The 17,315-nt window shown below is 39.9% G+C and overlaps 1 protein-coding gene across 2 annotated transcripts; it reads left to right on the top strand.

Annotated features, from left to right (window-relative positions):
* Nucleotides 1–2,858: 2,858 nt before the first annotated feature.
* LOC135094728 (replication protein A 14 kDa subunit-like) lies at nt 2,859–5,495 on the top strand. Of its 2 annotated transcripts, none has more exons than XM_063995063.1 (4): nt 2,859–3,143; nt 3,604–3,684; nt 3,950–4,052; nt 4,500–5,495. In XM_063995063.1, the coding sequence occupies exons 1-4, from the start codon at nt 2,976–2,978 to the stop codon at nt 4,571–4,573; spliced, it is 426 nt and encodes a 141-aa protein (XP_063851133.1). In that variant the 5' UTR covers nt 2,859–2,975; the 3' UTR covers nt 4,574–5,495. The 2 variants fall into 2 exon arrangements, with proteins under 2 accessions (XP_063851133.1, XP_063851134.1); XM_063995064.1 differs by having other exon boundaries at nt 2,864–3,074.
* The last annotated feature ends 11,820 nt before the right edge of the window (nt 5,496–17,315 follow it).

Genomic DNA, 17,315 nt, shown 5'->3' with positions numbered 1-17,315 from the left:
CTTTAAACAGTCAGTGTGTCGCCTCTATGGGTGGTGTTAGTAGGCGTCTGTTTCAACTCCCAGCCTGACAGATTTTTTATTTTTATTTTTTTTGTGTGTAACCACGCCTACACAGTGGCTGCCAAGGCTTACCCATGAGTTAAACCTTCTTTAGTTGGTAATGAGGAAGGCGTGGGCTCTAGCAGTGGACACCCGAAGGCAGCAGTGGGTGAAAACAAGCAAAATAAAGAAAAGTTTGGCTGTGAGAAGGTGCTAGACAGCCAGCCATAGTGACAAGGAGGCACCACCACCATCACCACCACAGGGAAGGTAAGGTCAGGAAGTGTTAGAATAAATTTAGGTAACTTAACGTAACTTTTTAATGAATAACTGAACAATCCACGGTTTTAACTCATTTTAACGCATCTCACCTAACCTCCAGCACAATATATCCCTGTGTCAGCCTCGTCTCGTTGCTAAAAAACCGTAAAATTTAACTTAATGAAAATGTAAACAATCTGGGTCATCTCTATTTATCAGCCATTATCTATCTTATCTGTGAGTGTTTTAAACCAATACTGTCGCAAAGCGGAGCCACATGACCTAGCTTTAATATCCGCTCGTTAGATATACCTGCCATTACTTAGTTTAAGTTTGGCGAGGGTTTAAATGAGTGAGAAGGGTTGGTCGTCCCCTCCACTGGCCCCCACCGCCATCTTGGATAAGGCTCCCCGGACCCCCGGTTCCAATATTATTTTTTTTATTTCCTAAGTATTTTATTTCGGCTTGTAGCTAAGATTTTATGGTTTGTAAAAATATTTCGTTGTTTTTTAAGTTATTTGAGAGCGTGTGTTGCATGAAAAGAGGTGATTTTGGCGTTGTTTTTGTGTAAATAAGAGGGCCGTTTTCGGCGTATATTTTTACGGTCCCAAAACTAAATTTTTTATTTCAGCCTGTACTAGGTTCTTATTGCTTTTAAAAATAGTTGATGTTTTTTTAAGTGTGTTGCCGTCCCGCTCAGTGAAATGCGTGCACCGTACACTTGTTTTTATTCGTGTTGAACTTCCAATAATATTGAATTTTTTTCGGTAATTTTTTTTTATTTGTGCTTGTAGCTCACTTTAAATGGTTTTAGAAAATAGTTCAGATTTTTTAAAGTGTTTTCCGTTATGTTTAAGCCAGAATGGGTGGACATTTGAACGATTTTAAATGGGGTGAAAATTCCAACAGTTTCCAGATACTGCTTTTTAAATATCTTTAATACTACTGCGTTTTGAAATGTGTTGGTATTTGTGGCATTAGTTAATAAATGTGGCAAATCTAAATTTATAAAGCATTCCTGTCTAGCTGCGTTTTTTAGAGGGGTCATTTTCAAAATGAAATACGTACGTACGTAAATAACGTTCTCTGTGACGTCATCAACCCCCCCCGTGACGTCACAAGGCCCCCCCCGGACCGTGACGTTATCAGAGTAGTACCTTCCGTAACTCCCTTCCAGTCCCTCCCAGTAAATATTCAGTGTTTTTTTCAAGGTATTTCAAGGTGTGTGTGTGTGTGTGTGTGTGTGTATGTGTGTGTGTGTGTGTGTGTGTGTGTGTGTGTGTTGCCTTATTTTTCGTTGTACAGATGGTGATGTAGTGTGTGTGTTGCCTTGTCTTATGTTGTACAGATGCTTATGCAGTGTGTGTGTGTGTGTGTGTGTGTGTGTGTGTTGTCTTGTCTTTCGTTGTAAAGATGCTTATGCAGTGTGTGTGTGTGTGTGTGTGTGTGTGTGTGTGTGTGTGTGTGTGTGTGTTGCCTTGTCTTATGTTGTACAGATGCTTATGCAGTGTGTGTTTGTGTGTGTGTGTGTGTGTTGTCTTGTCTTTCGTTGTAAAGATGCTTATGCAGTGTGTGTGTGTGTGTGTGTGTGTGTGTGTGTGTTGCCTTGTCTTTCGTTGTACATATGCTTATGCTGTGTGTGTGTGTGTGTGTGTGTGTGTGTGTGTGTGTGTGTGTGTGTGTGTGTTGCCTTGTCTTTCGTTGTAAAGATGCTTATGCAGTGTGTGTGTGTGTGTGTGTGTGTGTGTGTGTGTTGCCTTGTCTTTCGTTGTAAAGATGCTTATGCAGTGTGTGTGTGTGTGTGTGTGTTGCCTTGTCTTTCGTTGTACATATGTTTATGCAGTGTGTGTGTGTGTGTGTGTGTGTGTGTGTGTGTGTGTGTGTGTGTGTGTGTGTGTTGCCTTGTCTTTCGTTGTACGAGTACATATGCTTATGCAGTGTGTGTGTGTGTGTGTGTGTGTGTGTGTGTGTGTGTGTGTGTGTATGTGTGTGTGTTGCCTTGTCTTTCGTTGTACATATGCTTATGCAGTGTGTGTGTGTGTGTGTGTGTGTGTGTGTGTGTGTGTGTGTGATGTAGATGTGTAATAATACACATCTACTTTACCGCAAGTCAGGCCAGTTTTCCTCAGCACTCACTCTCTTTTCCAGCCGCGCGTGAGGGCAGAACACTCATAGCGCTTTTTTTTTTTCTATCTGCACCGACATCTTGTGTGGGCGAGGGAGAGGGAAAGGGAGGGAGTCACAGAACTTGCCGTCTGTGAACGAGTAACAATAAAGAAATTACTGGCGGAGTCTCTCTCTCTCTCTCTCTCTCTCTCTCTCTCTCTCTCTCTCTCTCTCTCTCTCTCTCTCTCTCTCTCTCTCTCTCTCTCTCTCTCTCTCTCTCTCTATATATATATATATATATATATATATATATATATATATATATATATATATATATATAACCTAAATTCTGCTGTATTTGGAAAGTGGCAGTTTTGCATAATATTTGGAATAATTACATATGTATGATAATTTTACCAGAAGTACAGTAATTTCAACCGGTGTAGTACGATAATGTGGCCAAAACAATCTGGCAACTCTGCCCCACATGGAAGCAGACAAAAGCGCGGGAAGGGAACCACAACAAATAGTGTAGTACATATCCTGTGATCTTTGTGTCAGTGTGCGTGATGGTGTCCAATGCCAGCGAGCCAAGCATGAGGGTGAACGGCGCCCTGCTGCCCATGTACACAGGCCAGAAGGTGGTGTTAGTGGGCACCGTGGCACAGGTGAGGGAGGACAGTGGTGGTGGTGGTGGTGGCAGGCCGGCTTATTTCACCTCCTCACTCGTTGTGTTTGTTAGTTACTCTTCATGTTTTTATTGTTATTCTTCTAGAGGGGAGAGATATGGGGAATAGGGAGAGGAGCGAGGGTGAGAGAGGCAAGGAACGAGAGACGGGGGAAAGAAGCAAGGGAGAGAGAGACAAAGTAGCCTGGGAGAGGAGAGGGGAGGGGAAGAGGAGCTAGGGAGAGAAAGAGAGACGGGAGAAAGGCAAGCAGGGAGAGAGAGGGAGTCGGGAGGAGAGTTAAGGAAAAAGAGAGAGAGAGAGAGAGAGAGAGAGAGAGAGAGAGAGAAGCCTGCTCCTCGCTCCTTGTTGAGTCATGATAAAAAGTTGAGATTCCTTACTGCCATAATTTATAACAGTTCATTTATTGACATCACCACTGCACCTCTCTACTTCTCTCTTCCAGCACTTGTAAGTACCTCTCAATCCAGACAGTTTGGTGGTGACAAATCTCATTATTTCTCCTCACCAGGTTGACCCCTCTGGCTCCTCTCTGATGGTGAAAGCAAGTGACGGCAAGATGGTGATGGTGACCCTGCCCAACCCCCTCCAGGTACTGCCATGCACCTTCACCACTGTCATTACCATCATTATCACCACCAGGAAATGCACGAGGGTGTGATAATGGATTACAATAGAACCAAACATGATAAAAACACCTAGGAAGTAACTTTTATATAGAACTAACCTAACCAAACTTTAAACATCCTCGTCATCCACTAAACTAACTCGGAAGGAGGTAATGCAATACAGTAGAACATAAACACTTGCTAATATTAATCTAACTTAACCTAATTCCTCCTTTTCTCATCCTGCAGGACAACTTGGAGGGCGTCATTGAGGTGCACGGTGTGGGTCAGGGGCAGAAGGTGATGTGCCAGAGTTACATCACGTTCCCCCAAATGCAGGCCGACAAGTTTGGTGAGTAGCTGGCCTCCTCCTTTTGCCGTATTCAGAAATGCTTTACTCTCTCACTGTGACTGTTTTTCAAGGCCACAGATGATTAGCCGGGTGCTCAAGAGTGTTTCTCCTGTTAATTATGTATAAATCTTGTTAATCTGTCACTAGAACCATAGAAACACTCTTAACATCCCTGTAGCCTCACCATGACTGTTTTCCAAGGTCACAGAGATGATTAGCCAGGTTCTTAAGGGTTTCTCTTGTTAATCTGTCACTAGAACCATAGAAACACTTGAAAACCCATGTCAATTCAATTAGAGTCTTTTGAAAGTATTGGAGCTGTGGCGCAGAGGTGTTTCAGAATATGGTCTGGTGTGATAGGAAACTGATGATGATAAATACTACTAATAATAAATAAGTTAACGTAAGGAAGGCCACAAGACTGAAGTGGTGGGTGTTGTGTTACAGATGCAGCACTGTACGATGAAGCGCTGAAGCTTATTCAGTCTGTGAGGGACAACCCATGGAAGCCAGATATGTAAGATTGTATGTGTGTGTGTGTGTGTGTGTAAAATTTTGTCACTCTAATTATGTGATAGTGTGTGTGTGTGTGTGTGTGTGTGTGTAAGGTAGCCATTAGTTCCATCATATATTTGAAGCATTTTTTCATAGCAGTGCAAGAATTAGGGGTCCCATCCAATGACACATAAGTAAATGAAGTATATTTTTGTGTCCTGCCGAGTGGATAGGTGGACAGACAGGACACAGATTGATGAAGGTGAAACTGTTCATTCTAAAGTCTCCATCTGATGTTCCAGTGAGGAATTTTGATATAGAAATTGATGGAATATTGAGTAGGAAAGAGCAATTGTTCCGTCTCACCCTGCCTTGACTGGGTTGGTGGTACTGGGTCTTGTGGCAGTCACTTCACTGAGTTAATAATTATTCAGCTAATAGAGGAAAGTTTAGTTATCTTCATACTGTCAATATTTAGGTATACTGTTTTGTTTTGGAATGTAAGGTCAAAAATAGGTAGTGTCCATGCTGTCAGGTTTATTATTACTGTTTTGTTTTGAAATGTAGCAAGGTTAATTCAGCCACAACATGATGAATGGTTCCGCAGAGTGGTGGTTATTTCACTGCTGTTTGTGGTTTGTCTCTCGTTGTCTTTTACTTTCAAGTCTAGGAAGTTTATTTGATTATTATTATTATTATTATTATTTTATTTATTTTTTTACGGTTTTGTTTTGAAATGTATCAAGGTTAATTCAGCCACAATGTAACGAATGGTTCTACACGCTGGTTATTTCACTGCTGTTTTTTATTCGTCTTCCGCCGTCTTTTATTTTGAAATATACCAAGTTTAATTCTTCCACAATTTGGTGAATAGTTTTTCACTCGTGTTTATGGCTTAAGATTGTCATTCATTGTCTGATTGAACAAAATGAAGTACTGACACATTCATGAGAGTCTTTCATTCTTATGTCTACTTTCCTCAGAGCTTCATTAGTTGTGATGGATGGTCATTGACATGTGACAGTTGATGCAGAGACACATCCCAGCCAGGCTAAGGAAACACAACAAACTTTGCTTCTTTGACAGCTTTTGCAGTCAAGCTTAGTTTCATTAGATATTAACAAGTTCAGTGATGGCTAGTCACACACACAGAACAAACAATTAGCACAGAAACATCCCAGTTAGGCAAATGAAACAAACAACACTAAACACTTTCTAAACCAAACTTCTTGTCCTATCCACTCCTACGCTGATGATAGCACCCTGCACTTTTCCATGTCTTTTCATAGACGTCCAACCCTTCAAGAGGTAAACATATCACGCAGGGAAGCCACAGAACGCTTGACTTCTGATCTTTCTAAAATTTTTGATTGGGGCAGAGCAGACTTGGTATTGTTCAATGCCTCAAAAACTCAATTCCTCCATCTATCAACTCGACACAACCTTCCAGACAACTATCCCCTCTTCTTCAATGACACTCAACTGTCCCCCTCTTCTACACTGAACATCCTCGGTCTGTCCTTTACTTATAATCTGAACTGGAAACTTCACATCTCATCTCTAGCTAAAACAGCTTCTATGAAGTTAGGTGTTCTGAGACGTCTCTGCCAGTTTTTCTCACCCCCCCAGCTGCTAACTCTGTACAAGGGCCTTATCTGTCCATATATGGAGTATGCTTCACATGTCTGGTGGGGTTCCACTCATACTACTCTTCTAGACAGGGTGGAATCAAAAGCTTTTCTCAATCATTCATCCCTTTCTCTGGTAAACTCTGGAACTCCCTGCCTGCTTCTGTATTTCCACCTTCCTGTGACTTGAATTCCTTCAAGAGGGAGGTTTCAAGACACTTATTCATCAATTTTTGACCACTGCTTTGACCCTTTTATGGGACTGCCATTTCAGTGGGCATTTTTTTTATTAGATTTTTGTTGCTCTTGGCCAGTGTCCTTCCTACATAAAAAAAAAAGTCTTCTTTGACTGTTTTTCTTTCTACTTTGAAATCAACTTTAGTTTCCTTATAATTGGTATGTTCTGTGCTGCATTCAGTCATTCACACAGCACTCAGACACATCCCAGCTAGGCCAGTGAAACAAACAAACCTTACTCCTTCAATAGCTTCTCATTGTATTTTGAAGTCAAGGCTGATCTTATAAATGAGTAACTCCTCTGATCAACTGTCACAACAAACACATCCCAGGTAGGCCAACAAAACTAGCAACAAACTTTACTTCTTTATTTTAGGGGGATATATATTGAAAACAATACTCAAAGAAATACAACAGCAGCCTTACTTTATATTATGGAGCAGGTGGCACCGTTGCATGTAAAATAGAAACTTTTACTAACGCGTAGATTTCACTTATGTACAGCAGCTCCTCACCCTTACAACAAACAGTACTGTGGATCTCCGAGATTGCAAATAAGGGAACTGACAATGGTGATGAGTCAAACAGAATCCAAACCGGTCTTAAAAATGTCTTGGAATATTTTGACACTTACAGTACAGTGGCCAGCATTCTGAAACACCTTGCTCTCTCACCACGACTATTTTCCAAGGCCACAGAGATGATTAGCCAGGTTCTCTAGAGTATTTCTCCTGTTAATAATGTAGAAATGTTGTTAATCTCTCACTAGAACCATAAAAAAACATTCGTAAAACTCATTTCACTTTAACTAGAGCCTTTTGAAAGTAGTGAAAGTATGGCGCAGAAGTGTTTCAAAATACAAGCAAGTTTGATAAGACAGATGCCTTTTTTGAGTGAAGTGAATATTCTTTTTAGTTTACATTTGTTCTCAGTTATAAAACTTCATATGGAATCTAAACCTGGCTTGAAAGAAGGTTTAATGTTCTAACACTCACAGTATAAAGCCAGTTAAGATTGAAACCCTTTTGGAGTGGAGCAAATATTCCTAGCCATCAGTTTAACTTAAGCTCTCTGTTATAAAAAGTCTCATGGAATCCAAACCCATCTTGATTTGATTTGTACATGTATAAAGGATCAAACAGATGGAAATAAGGGAAACTTCAGTCAGCTCTCTTGAATTCAAACTTACCTACAGTGAATACTCTTACTCAGTTACCAAGAAATGTCAGGTGGAAACACACACACACACAATGGCCACGACTCACGTCCCAGATAAATGATGTTAATCCTTTGTTAATTGTTTTTTCAGCCTCATTACGCAGAGTGTAAATTACAAAACGTCATGTTCAAGACGTGTGTTCCAACCCTGGCCTTGTTCTTTATAAAATTAATTGTTTGTACACCAGCAGCTCATGTGGTGCTCCAGCTGATAATAGACCACTGTGTTCTCTCAACCTAGGAAAGAAGGAAGAGCTCATTGCTTTTTGTACTCCAGCTGATAATATTAGAGCAGGTGCTGTTTTATTCTCTCAACCTAGGAAGGAAGGAAGGAAGGAATGGTCTTGCCTTTTGTTCTTAAGCTGACAATATTTGACCAGGTGCCGTTCTCTCAGAATAGGAAGTCCGAAAGGGTCTTGCCAACAGTATCACACCACATGCAGTTCTCTCAAAATAAAAAGTATGAAAGGGTCTGTAGCTTTTTGTAAGTTAAAAGACACAACAGCAAAGTGTTGTGGCATCAATCAGTGCTACCTCTCCCACCACACATTTGCAAGGAGCCAGGAGTGACCTCACAACCTTCTGGCATTGACATAACACTGTATGCACCACAGGGCCACCCAGCCTGCTCTCACTCTTTCTCTCTCTCTCCTCTCATGACTTACACCTAATCAAACATTGCACAGTAGATCAGAATTGTTTTTCACCAGATAAGAGATCGCAGTGACTGGCAGAAGTGTCTCTTACGTGTGTGTGTGTGTGTGTGTGTGTGATGGTAACACTGGTGATGAGAATGATGTGGGAGAATTATATATAGGATGTGATAATGTGGGGAATGTGATGAATGGTGACCGACTGGGCTGAGGGGAACATAGATTTTACATGTGTTAGAGAACGCAGAACTTGAATTGATGGTGTATTGTGATGAAACTGATTAGAACTGTAACTATTTTCTCTCTCTCTCTCTCTCTCTCTCTCTCTCTCTCTCTCTCTCTCTCTCTCTCTCTCTCTCTCTCTCTCTCTCTCTCTCTCTCTCTCTCTCTCTCTCTCTCTCTCTCTCTCTCTCTCTCTCTCTCTCTTTTGCCTCTTTCATCCAATATCTCTTTCTTTCTCTCACTCTCCCCTACCTCCACAACTAATTCTCTCTCTGTCTCTCCTGCAGCCGTCCAACATTTTCTTCTCCTTGGAGGGCAAAGTGAAGGTGGGTGACTTCGGCCTGGTCACCACCATCGCGGAGGAGGAGGAGCAGCAGGCCGCCTACACACCTGCCACACACCTGCAGAGGTTCCCCGCTGAGCGCACGCATACTCATCGTGTTGGAACTCGCCTCTACATGAGTCCAGAGCAGGTATGTGGTGCTACTCTAACCTAACCTGCATTAACCTAAACTAACCTGACCAAATCTTAACTAACCTAACTAAACTTAAATTACCCTAACCAAACCTAACCTAACCTGATCTAACCAAACCTAAACTAGACTAACTTCAGCCTAAACCGACCTAAACCAAATCAAAATTAACCTAAGAATATGTAAACTAACCTAACTTAAACTAATCTAACTAACTTAAACCAAAACTGATCTAAACCAAGTCAAAATTAACCTAAGAATATGTAAACTAACGTAACCTAACCTAACCTAACCACACCACACACAGTCACCTCTCTTGTCATTGTCAGGTGAGTGGGCAGGTGTACGACTACAAGGTGGACATCTACTCACTGGGCCTGGTGTTCTTTGAGATGCTGGTGCCCTTTGGGACGGGCATGGAGCGCCTGGCCGTCATGACGCGGCTCAGGGAGGAGCTGCTCTTCCCTCCAAAGTTTGAGGACAACTTCCCTGATGAGGTGAGACAGATGGGAGGAATTGGTGAGGTGAAGCTGTTTGGTTTGTGTTTTTCCTGTAACTTTTTAAAAACAGCAATTCTCTCCTGATCTTTCTGTGGTGATGCGTGAGAACAGCAACTTGTCCTGACCTTTCTGTGCCTTGATGTGTGAGAACACCAATTTTGTCTTGACTTCTCTGTGCCTATTGTTAGCTGCAGCAAACTTTACCAACTTTCCCGTGCCTTAACACACATCCCGCCCCGCAGAGCTCCCTCCTCAAGCTGATGCTATCCCGGGACCCAGCGTGCCGCCCCACCACACGCGGCCTGAGAGCCCGGCGGCCGCTGCGTCCCCTGCAGGGCCGCAGCGTGGAGGACATCTTGCCAGAGGACCACTTCCGTCTGTCCCGCCAACGCTCCCACTTCACCGCCTCCTCCTCTTCCACTACATCACTCTCCACCTCCTCCACCACCTCCACTTGATGAAGTATTCCTCCATGAGTTGTGTCATGAGTTGTAATTACAGCAAAATCCCTCTCATCCGGCATTCGAGTATCCGGCAGCTTCAAGTATCCGGCACATTTTTCCCCGAGCCTTAAAATCAATAAAAAATCAATGTGTACTCATAAAATCGATTAAAATTCACACGCGAGGCATACTTTGTCCCCTCGCTACCAGAGCACTCTGCTTTGCGCCACCTGCGGCCCACTGCACTGTGTTTACTCAGTGACTCAGTCCCGCATGTGCACTGTTTATTGCCTGACGCCTTCATCATGCCTAAAGTTGTAGAAAAGAGGAAGCGTGTTGTGCTTACACTTAAGCAGCTGATCTTTGTTATGGTAAGATGGGTGAGTGTAGGCTGGTGATTGTGGACATAACTTCACTTCTATTCAAGTATCCGGCAATATTCAAGTATCCGGCATGTCGGCGGTCCCGTTGATGCCGGATAAGAGGGATTTTACTGTATCATTCTTTTTTATCCTTCATTTATCTCTGCCTCTTCCTCCTCCTCCTGCTCCTCCTCTTCCTCTTCCTCCACTTGATTGAACGTTCCTCTTTCGTCTGTCTGTGTGTGTGTGTGTGTGTGTGTGTGTGTGTGTGTGTGTGTGTGTTTTTAATTAGTAGTATTATGAGTGTAAATAATGTTAAGGTGATGTGTCTTTGGGGGGAGAGGCAGGGGAATGTATTGTGAAGTAATGAGTGATGCTATTCCAGATACAGCTGTGATATTAATGGGTTCCAGACACACACACACACACACACACACACCTAGGTAACTACAACTAGGTAAATAAACACACACACACACACACACACACACATACACTAGGGATGGGCCAGCATTTTTACATTAATTTCACTCATAAACAATTTTAAATAACCTGAGACATCTAATATAAACAACGGCAGTAACGTAACTTACATTGTAATTCATTATCTACATTTACACTTCTAAGATAACTTCCTCCCTACAAAAATCTAACATGACAACTTCTCATGTGAATTATATTGTAGGTTTAAATCTTGTAGGGTGAATATTTTTAAAAGTTTACCAAATGGGGCATTGAAAAGTTGCAGTACATTAGATGCACCTATGTTGTTGATGTCACAAGGGGTTCATAGCTAGTCTTGGCAATACTGATACAATCCTTCCATGCTTTTAAGGGTCTTGTATGGTCTTATTGTTGTTTAAGCAGCTCTGTATGTAAATAGGTAGATTTGGTATTGTTATTTATTTATTATTGATTTGTTTATTTATTTATTTTATTTATGTGTTTTTTATTTGAAAGTAGCCATATTCTTAAGGTTTTTATGGTTCTGTTTATTATTATTTGGGCTGTCCTGTGTTTGTGATTGCTGGACTGATATATAAATGGGTAGTTTTATTATTATTATTTTATTTATTTATTTTTTTATTATTTTTGATATTTTTATTATTTTCTTGTTTATTTTTGTCTTATTTATTTAGCCTGCCTGGCATACAGTTAGATTTATTGTTATTTTCTTGTTTATTTGTTTATATCGTTTTATTTTATTTACTGTTTGTTTAGTTAATGATTTAGTGTTATTGGTATTTTTTGTGTTTATTCATGTATTCGGTTTTATTTATAGCTATTTATTTATTTATTTTTATTTATTTATTTTTTTTAGTTTAGAGTCTGGCCAACAGGGAAAAACTAACAACAATTAACCCAAAATTACAATTACTATTTATATATCATTACTTTTCATATTAAGGAGACTGGCCAAGGCAGAAAAAAAAGTTCCTGAGGTGTCTAATACTCCTCTTTTGAGATAGAAACACTGACAGGCAGAGTCCCAGAGTGCACCAGTGAAGGGGTGAAACAATGACAATACTGCCTGGCTCTTGCACTAGTGAGGTGGACAGAATAGGGATGAGAATAAAGAGAAATTGTCATAGGAAATACAAACTGGCAGATTTTAGAGTGTAACAGTGAAGGGGTTGAAAAAGTGGAGGTACTGTTTAGCTCTTGCACTAGTGGGGTGGACAGAATAGGAGAGGATTCTTAAAAGTTTGGCATTGTTAGCTTGAAAGATTATACTTGAAAGATTATTACATGTTGAAAGGACAGAATAGGGATGAAAATATATAGAAAGTCTTGTGAAGATACTGGTTAACTCTTGTACTAGTGAGGTAGACAGAATAGGAGGGCATTCTAAGAAGTTTGGCAGTGTTAGTTTGAAAGGCGATACTTAAAAAGACTTATTACATATTTAAAGGACAGAATAGGGGTGAAAATAAATGAGAATAAGTAGAAAGTCTTGTTATCAGGGGGACATGAGAAAACTTTTGGCAGTGTTACTTTAAAAGTCAATACTTAAAAAGATTACTACATATTTAAAGTAACCGGTGATACTTAAAAAGATTACTACACATTTAAAGAACAGAATAGGGATGTGAATAAGTGAAAATAAGCAGAAAGTCTTGTTATCAGAGGGGACATGAGGAAAAGTTTGGCAGTTTAAGTTTTAAAGAAGCATTAACGCTTAAAACAAAACGACAGAACAGTGAAGATAAGTGAGAAGCCTTTTAATAAGAAGAGATTCTATAAAATTTACCAGTATTAGTTTAAAAGGTCATAAAAGATTACTATATACTAAAAGACAACATTAGACCTACATCCATCACACAATGGCAAAACAGGTACAAACAACACGAGATCTTCAGGTCCCAATGAGAGTGTTTGTATTTGTGGTGGTAACACTGCACGCCAAACACACCTCATATGTTTGTTTGCTGCCGAACACTGAAGGTTGACTTAGACGTGTGGAATCAAACAGCTGTGTGCGTTGTGAGTAGTTGTGAATACGTTACTTATGCCTAAAAAAGTGTGCTAAAAATATCTGTGACATTTAGGTGAGTTAGAGAGGAGGTGAAGAGACAGAAAGAGGTGAGATGAAGCGAGATGAGTTTGTTACCGACTTTTTTCACCTCACATCACCTCTGTCTCTCTCCTGAACCTCTAAAAAAATATGTATAATGCATTTAGACAAGTTAGGAAGGAGGTTAAGAGAGAGAGGTGAGATGAAGTGAGAATATTCCTATGTATTTTCTCTCATAACACCTCATATCAACTTTTGTCTCCCCTGAACCTCTAAAAATATCAACAATGAGACATTTAGACAAGTTAGGGAGGTTAAGAGAGAGAGAGGTGAGATGAAGTGAGATTATTCCTGTCTCTCTCCCAGCTTAAACTTTCAAAAATATTTATAATGAGAAATGTAGACAAGTTAGAGAGGTTTAGAGAGATAGAGGTGAGATGAAGTGAGATTATTGTTTTGTTTCTTGCCTAACACCTTTCTCTCTCTCCTTCTCTTGGCCTCTGCCTCCTCAAAAAGAGCCTATATTAATGAACTGGTGATGGTACGTGCCTATAATAGCTTGTAACAACATTTCATCATAAAATCTGCCAATCAATGCTGGTTGAATTATAATCATTGTCATTCCTCATGCTAAGCTTAGTATTATTATTATTATTATCATGTCATGCATTACTCCTTTCATTTGTTTCCTGCACTGTCATTTGTGCAGGAAATATCATGATGTTTTGGTTGCAAGAGTCCATGTATATATAGATTGAGCCATCGTATTCATGTTTTTCATTGTGTAGTGTTGTAAATATACTTTATCTGTAAATAAAAAATGTATCATATGACATTTGTTTATTTTATTGTATGTGTGTTAGGTTAGGTTAGCATAGTCTATATACAAGCTCTTAGCAGTGCATATATATCACAGACAGATTGTTAGACAGTAAATTAATTTGAAGTAGAACCAATTGTTGTGTGTGTGTTAGGTTAGCCTATTACACACTTATCTTAGAAATATTCCTTTGTACATGCTTATGTACCACAGGCAGATAGACAGTGATTGGGGAGGTGGATGGAATAGATGGTGAAAGAGTGAATATACTGCTTGACTCATACATTGGGGAGGTGGACAGAATAGTGGTGAAAGAGTGAATATACTGGTTGACTCTTGCATTGCGGAGGTGGATGGAATATTGGTGAAAGAGTGAATATACTGGTTGACTGTTACATTGGGGAGGTGGACAGAATAGTGGTGAAAGAATGAATATACTGGTTGACTCTTGCATTGGGGAGGTGGACAGAATAGTGGTGAAAGAGTGAATATACTGGTTGACTCTTGCATTGGGGAGGTGGACAGAATAATGGTGAAAGAGTGAATATACTGGTTGACTCTTGTATTGGGGAATTGGACAGAATAGTGGTGAAAGAATTAATAAACTGGTTGACTTTTGCATTGAGAAGGTGGACAGAATAGGAGATGAAGGAGTGAAGATATTGGTTAACTCTAGGGAGGTGGACAGGTAGTGAGGTGTGCACCCACTTCCCCTCCAAGGATTCGAGGCAGCAGATTCATAGAACATGGTGTAATGGCCTCATGAAGTTTCTAGATACAAGAGTTGGCAACAGTAAACTTTGAAATTTGAAAGTATAAAATATAGAGAATAAAAATTCCTTCTGATAGTAAATGAATAATAAATTTTGAGGCATTTAGGTTAGATGATAACATATATGATGGATTTAGGCTTAATAAAATAAATTAAGAAGAATTAGTGTTTAGATTACTGTAATAAGAATGGATCAGTAATCAGGTTATTAACGCAAATGTAATTGTGAGTTTTGAAAGCAAACAAGTAAATAAATAAGTGCCTAAATAGATAACGGATGAACAAATATATATATATATATATATATATATATATATATATATATATATATATATATATATATATATATATATATATATATATATATATATATATATATATATATATATATATATATATATATATATATATATATATATATATATATATATATATATAAAATAAATAAATAAATGGCGGCTCGTTGGAAAGAGTGAAAAGTTGCTGCTGCCTGACACTTTAAACAGTCAGTGTGTCGCCTCTATGGGTGGTGTTAGTAGGCGTCTGTTTCAACTCCCAGCCTGACAGAATATTTTTTGTTTTTTTTGTGTGTAACCACGCCTACACAGTGGCTGCCAAGGCTTACCCATGAGTTAAACCTTCTTTAGTTGGTAATGAGGAAGGCGTGGGCTCTAGCAGTGGACACCCGAAGGCAGCAGTGGGTGAAAACAAGCAAAATAAAGAAAAGTTTGGCTGTGAGAAGGTGCTAGACAGCCAGCCATAGTGACAAGGAGGCACCACCACCATCACCACCACAGGGAAGGTAAGGTCAGGAAGTGTTAGAATAAATTTAGGTAACTTAACGTAACTTTTTAATGAATAACTGAACAATCCACGGTTTTAACTCATTTTAACACATCTCACCTAACCTCCAGCACAATATATCCCTGTGTCAGCCTCGTCTCGTTGCTAAAAACCGTAAAATTTAACTTAATGAAAATGTAAACAATCTGGGTCATCTCAATTTATCAGCCATTATCTATCTTATCTGCTAGTGTTTTAAACCAATACTGTCGCAAAGCGGAGCCACATGTCCTAGCTTTAATATCCGCTCGTTAGATATACCTGCCATTTCTTAGTTTAAGTTTGACGAGGGTTTAAATGAGTGAGAAGGGTTGGTCGTCCCCTCCACTGGCCCCCACCGCCATCTTGGATAAGGCTCCCCGGACCCCCCGGTTCCAATATTATTTTTTTTATTTCCTAAGTATTTTATTTCGGCTTGTAGCTAAGATTTTATGGTTTGTAAAAATATTTCGTTGTTTTTTAAGTTATTTGAGCGCGTGTGTTGCATGAAAAGAGGTGATTTTGGCGTTGTTTTTGTGTAAATAAGAGGGCCGTTTTCGGCGTATATTTTTACGGTCCCAAAACTAAATTTTTTATTTTAGCCTGTACTAGGTTCTTATTGCTTTTAAAAAATAGTTGATGTTTTTTTAAGTGTGTTGCCGTCCCGCTCAGTGAAATGCGTGCACCGTACACTTGTTTTTATTCGTGTTCAACTTCCAATAATATTGAATTTTTTTCGGTAATTTTTTTTTATTTGTGCTTGTAGCTCACTTTAAATGGTTTTAGAAAATAGTTCAGATTTTTTAAAGTGTTTTCCGTTATGTTTAAGCCAGAATGGGTGGACATTTGAACGATTTTAAATGGGGTGAAAATTCGAACAGTTTCCAGATACTTCTTTTTAAATATCTTTAATACTACTGCGTTTTGAAATGTGTTGGTATTTGTGGCATTAGTTAATAAATGTGGCAAATCTAAATTTATAAAGCATTCCTGTCTAGCTGCGTTTTTTAGAGGGGTCATTTTCAAAATGAAATACGTACGTACGTAAATAACGTTCTCTGTGACGTCATCAACCCCCCCCGTGACGTCACAAGGCCCCCCCCCGGACCGTGACGTTATCAGAGTAGTACCTTCCGTAACTCCCTTCCAGTCCCTCCCAGTAAATATTCAGTGTTTTTTTTCAAGGTATTTCAAGGTGTGTGTGTGTGTGTGTGTGTGTGTGTGTGTGTGTGTGTGTGTTGCCTTATTTTTCGTTGTACAGATGGTGATGTAGTGTGTGTGTTGCCTTGTCTTATGTTGTACAGATGCTTATGCAGTGTGTGTGTGTGTGTGTGTGTGTGTGTGTTGTCTTGTCTTTCGTTGTAAAGATGCTTATGCAGTGTGTGTGTGTGTGTGTGTGTGTGTGTGTGTGTGTGTGTGTGTGTGTTGCCTTGTCTTTCGTTGTACATATGCTTATGCTGTGTGTGTGTGTGTGTGTGTGTGTGTGTGTGTGTGTGTGTGTGTGTGTGTGTGTTGCCTTGTCTTATGTTGTACAGTTGCTTATGCAGTGTGTGTGTGTGTGTGTGTGTGTGTGTGTGTGTTGTCTTGTCTTTCGTTGTAAAGATGCTTATGCAGTGTGTGTGTGTGTGTGTGTGTGTGTGTGTGTGTGTGTGTGTGTGTGTGTGTTGCCTTGTCTTTCGTTGTACATATGCTTATGCTGTGTGTGTGTGTGTGTGTGTGTGTGTGTGTGTGTGTGTGTGTGTGTGTGTGTTGCCTTGTCTTTCGTTGTACATATGCTTATGCTGTGTGTGTGTGTGTGTGTGTGTGTGTGTTGCCTTGTCTTTCGTTGTAAAGATGCTTATGCAGTGTGTGTGTGTGTGTGTGTGTGTGTGTGTGTGTGTGTGTGTGTTGCCTTGTCTTTCGTTGTACATATGCTTATGCAGTGTGTGTGTGTGTGTGTGTGTGTGTGTGTGTGTGTGTTGCCTTGTCTTTCGTTGTACATATGCTTATGCAGTGTGTGTGTGTGTGTGTGTGTGTGTGTGTGTGTGTGTGTGATGTAGATGTGTAATAATACACATCTACTTTACTGCAAGTCAGGCCAGTTTTCCTCAGCACTCCCTCTCT

This window comes from Scylla paramamosain, chromosome 46 (assembly GCF_035594125.1).
Source record: "Scylla paramamosain isolate STU-SP2022 chromosome 46, ASM3559412v1, whole genome shotgun sequence".
In the NCBI taxonomy this organism is placed as follows: domain Eukaryota; kingdom Metazoa; phylum Arthropoda; class Malacostraca; order Decapoda; family Portunidae; genus Scylla; species Scylla paramamosain.
Note: the sequence above shows the minus strand (reverse complement) of the source record. Positions and strands in the feature narration are given on the sequence as shown.

Bases quoted from the DNA above. Each gene is read 5' to 3' on its own strand.
- LOC135094728 (XM_063995063.1), top strand. From the start codon at position 2,976: ATGGTGTCCAATGCCAGCGAGCCAAGCATGAGGGTGAACGGCGCCCTG. The intron at 3,144-3,603 runs GTTAGTTACTCT...TCTCCTCACCAG, and splicing joins CCTCCTCACTCGTTGTGTTT to GTTGACCCCTCTGGCTCCTC. The intron at 3,685-3,949 runs GTACTGCCATGC...CTCATCCTGCAG, and splicing joins CCCTGCCCAACCCCCTCCAG to GACAACTTGGAGGGCGTCAT.